Source organism: Centruroides sculpturatus, unplaced genomic scaffold (assembly GCF_000671375.1).
Source record: "Centruroides sculpturatus isolate CEXI.00-Female unplaced genomic scaffold, Cexi_2.0 scaffold614, whole genome shotgun sequence".
In the NCBI taxonomy this organism is placed as follows: domain Eukaryota; kingdom Metazoa; phylum Arthropoda; class Arachnida; order Scorpiones; family Buthidae; genus Centruroides; species Centruroides sculpturatus.
In genome coordinates this window covers 88,538-93,239 of record NW_019385015.1, presented here as the reverse complement: position 1 = coordinate 93,239, position 4,702 = coordinate 88,538, and the positions used below count along the sequence as shown (strand labels likewise).

The window sequence follows — 4,702 nt, the reverse complement described above, 5'->3', positions numbered from 1 at the left end:
TGTCCCTCAAGGCTCTATTTTGAGTGTGACTCTGTTCCTAATCAAAATCAACAGCATAGCTAACTGTCTTCCTCCTAGTGTAAAACACTCTTTGTACGTGGATGATTTTCAGATCTCCTGCCAGTCTAGTAATATGAGTTTCATTGAGAGACAACTGCAAACCTCCCTAAATCGCATAGACAACTGGTCCAAGACCAATGGTTTTACTTTTAATACAGAGAAGACTTCATGCATCCACTTTTGCCGAAGGCGTGGTATGCACCTGGATCCGGAAATTTACCTAAACGGGGATAAAGTTCCAATGGTGAATGAGGCTAAGTTTTTGGGTGTTCATTTCGACCAAAAACTGACATTTTTGCCACACTTGCGCAACCTGAAGAGTAGATGTTTAAAATCTTTAAACCTTTTAAAGGTACTATGCTGCTCATCTTGGGGAGCAGACAAAGTTTCGATGCTCAGGATTTATAGGGCCATTGTCCTTTCTAAGCTGGACTACGGTTGCATTGTTTATGGCTCTGCGCGAGAATCTACTCTTCGGATGCTGGATCCAATCCTCCATCAAGCTTTGCGTTTGTGCACCGGTGCATTTCGAACTTCCCCTGTTCAGAGTTTGTATGTGGATGCTTATGAGCCTCCACTATCACTCAGGAGAGAACAGTTGTCTCTTTTTTATTACATTAAACAAAAATCTCAGAAAAAATTTACAGCTGATTGTCCAGATTCTCAGCTGAAAAGATTATTTGCCGCTCGGACGAGTTGTGTCCCTACATTTGACATAAGAATGGAGAATGTAAGCAGCACGATTGACTTAGACACAAGCAACATCTCACATGTTGAGGTTAGTAGTATTCCACTTTGGTCAACTTCACCGATTGATGTTGATTTAAGCTTAAAGCAGTTCCCTAAAGAAACCACGCCAGACTACGTCTATAGACAGCACTTCGCAGAAATTCAGCATCGTAACAGGAATTCAATTCCTATATACACCGATGGATCTAAATCGGATAACTATGTTGGCTTAGCTTTTGTTTGCCAGGATGAAATTCTGGCAGAACAAATAGCACCGAATTCTTCCATCTTTTCTGCGGAGTTGCAGGCTATTTATTTAGCCTTAAAGTATATAAATCGGAAAGGTCATCGTTGCTGCGTGATTTACACTGACTCAGTTAGTGCACTTCAGGCTTTGATCTCGTATGAACGTAGTTCTCACTCCATAGTTATTAAAATTCGAAAACTAATTTGTCATCTCACTACGAGAAATTTTTTTGTGAAGTTCTGTTGGGTCCCAGGCCACGTGGGTATAAGAGGTAATGAAGAAGCTGATACAGCTGCTAAGTCAGCAAGTCCTTCACAGCATACAATGCGTATTGAAGGAGGTGATTTGAAGCTAGTCGTTAAAAAACGACTAGCAGAGAGATGGCAAAACGTGTGGAATGCACAAATCCACAATAAACTTCACGAGATCAAACCTTTGGTAGAAAATTGGACACATAATAGGCAATATGATAGGAGATCTGAGGTTATCCTTACTCGTTTGAGAATTGGACACACTCGACTGACTCATCAATACCTTTTGAAGGGAGATGACGAACCAGTATGTCAGCACTGCAACTGTGCTGTAAGTGTTAAACACATATTTTGCAACTGTGTTGCTTTTGATCAGATTCGTAGACAGCATTTCGGAAATGCAAGCTTTAGAGACATTTTGGGCCAGAGGCCAAATCTGGATAATATACTGGACTTTCTGAAAGTCATTAATATGTATAGAGAAATATGATGATTTTATTATTGTATAGTTTTATTTACTTCATGGTGCATATTTAAATTATTGTATATATTTTTTGTTGTTTATTTATTTATTTTTTGTTGTTGTTTATTTATTTATTTATTATATTTTAGATTATATATATATATATTACCATTGGCCTTTTAATGGTTAAACTGTTCGGTATATATGTGTTTTCCTATTTACTGTATTTTGTACCTTCAATCATACCATGTGTCATGGCGCAGTATAGCCTGCATGGCTTTTGTGCCAATAAAAATTAACTAACCAACCAACCAACTTATGAAACCATCTGGTGAAATAAGGCTTTGTGGTGATTATAAAGTAACCTTGAACAAAGCTCTTAGAGCACATCCATATCCAATTCCATTTGTGGTCCATTCAATCTGTTGGCGTCTCTCCCACCTGCAACAATATTTGCAAAGTTGGACTTGGCCCAGGCAAATCTACAACTACCTGTGGATGATGTCAGCACAGCTGCAATCAATCATTACTCACCGAGGAGCGTACAGGGTAATCATCTTCAGTTTTGAGTAAGTGTAGCACCAAGAGTCTTCCAGAGTTTAGTAGACAGATGATCTCGCCTCCACACAGACTGTGTAGGCCCATTTCAAGGAGAAATGTTTTTAGTAGTAGTAGATGCAACATCAAAAAAAAATGAAGTGCATGATGTCTACTACAACAGTAGTGATTAAGGTTCTTCAAGAACGCATGACTACTCACGGTATACCTGACAGTATTGTCAGACAACAGCCCACAGTTTGCTTCAGAGAGTTTTCCATTTTGTTGAGGTCAAACGACATTTGCCAGCCATCCTACCATCCACAAGGCAATGGATTGGCTGAATGCATGATTCTTTCTAAAAAGGAGTTGCTGAAGAAAATGATGCATGGGGATTGGTCCGAAAAACTATGTCAATTTCTGCTACTAAAGCACATCACTTTTTGTGCAAGTATGGGGGTGAGCCCAGCAGAAGTGCTGTTCAAGCAACGTCTATGAACATGTCTTGACATCAAGCACTTAGACCTGTCACCACCTCTACAAAAAACTCGGAACCTAAGAAACAGATATGCACTCTTAAAAATAATCACCTGTCTACATCCATAGGACAGGAGGGAACACAGAATGGATCCCAGCTAATTACCTGTCGTACAGGACCAGTGAGCTATGAGGTACAAACACCATAAGACTTCTCGACACAGACACATAGATCAAATGAATTACCGCTCTCTCATAACTCACGATACAACAGAGAATGGGCTATCAAACACGGAACAGAAATCATCTATAGCCCATCAGACCATGTCGAGCTGGATCACAGCTACATGGCTCGGTACTCATCACGACCACGTCGTGCAGTTCTCTCTCCATCATACCTGAAAGGCTTTCAAACATAGGAGTAGTGGTGTAGTGCATCAACTAAAAGCATATGTCGTGGCCAGGAGGCATTAGTAAGGATTAACGTGATTGGGTAATATTTTGGCACCCTTTTTCATCAGTCTGACCAGTAGTTGTATGTTTGTGCTATCAACGAAATACGAATAGAAGCTACTTGGACTCGTTCCTGTGCATGTTTATTGTCTTATCCTGGAGCTAACATTCTCTCCTACATATTGGACACATCTTTTATTTTTCTTAATTTATTTAACTAACGACCCTATGGCCATTGGCCTTTTTCAAGGGTCAATTGCTAGACTCACATTTAATCTTCTATCCAAAATAATATTTTTATCGGGTTGAGTCACTTCAGCTTTGGTTTCGTGGACTAATTTCCAGGTTTCACTTTTAATCAATGCTTGTTTTTTACTTTTCAATTGCTTCTCTCTAGCTAGGGCTTTTTACTGCTTTGTAGAAAAGCAGGGAGGTCTCTTAATCTTTTATTTCAAAGTCATCAAGACGTTTTGGTCTTCGCAGTTTAACCTACCTTTATCTCCCAAATCTCTCAATGTGTTGGGACTACTGCTTTGAATTTTATCACTCCGAGTTTCAGTATCTTCTACAACAGCGTTGTTTTTCTTTTTTCTTCCATACATTTACTTTCTTCCACTTTATCCAAACTTTGTGTTTTCTTCACAAAATGATTTCCATTTTATGACTATTCTTTTATTTTTCTTGTCTACAATATTAGAAAATACATCTCTTGACACTATCCTTTTCTAGTGATCCCATACTCTGTATCCATTAGGGGCATACTCTACAAATGTTAATTTCTTACTTCGATAGTCAAGTTTCTTCAAGTGACCTAGAATTTTGGCATGTATTTCACAACCAAACATGTGCAGATGTGATAGATCGGGTTTAACCTTTGTCCATTTTTCGATGTTGTGTCTACAGTCTCTGTGGGTCTTTTATTTATAAGATATGCTTCATTTATTGCTTTTCCCACACTTCCTTGTTCAAGTTAGAATAAAAAATGAGAGCTTTCGCCTTTTCTAATGTGCTGTTTAATCTCTATGCTCGTCCATTCAATTGTGGAATGTATGGCATTATGTAGTCTTTTTGATTTACCAATGTCTTATCTTATCACCGCCATATTCTACACCATTGTCACAACGTAATTTTGATACTTTTAGATTAATGTACACTTCTACTTGAGTGACATATTCGCTGATGTATTCGAGCACTTCACTTTTATTCTTGAGAAGATATACAATACAAAAATGACTGAAAATCTTCCAGCATAGTCAAAACATATTTATTTCCATTTTACATGTCTAGTTCAATTGGACTGCAAGAGGTCTTATGTCTCTTCATCGTTTAGTTTAAATGGGAGTCCAGTCAGTCTTGTTTTTAATTAATTAAACATATTTCACAAACTGAATTAATGAGTCATAATCAGTTTTAGTCAGGTTTATTCCACTTGATAAATCAATTAGTTTTTTCATGTTACTTATGCCCAAGTGCCTAATTTTCTAT

At 38.0% G+C, this 4,702-nt stretch overlaps 1 protein-coding gene across 1 annotated transcript in view; it reads left to right on the top strand.

Annotated features, from left to right (window-relative positions):
• Positions 1 to 4,490, top strand: part of LOC111633444 — a 17,301-nt gene extending 12,811 nt beyond the window's left edge. Inside the window, 1 exon segment of the mRNA XM_023378013.1 lies at positions 5 to 4,490. Within this exon segment, the coding sequence (XP_023233781.1) occupies positions 5 to 1,777 (1,773 nt within the window). The 3' untranslated portion in view covers positions 1,778 to 4,490.
• The last annotated feature ends 212 nt before the right edge of the window (positions 4,491 to 4,702 follow it).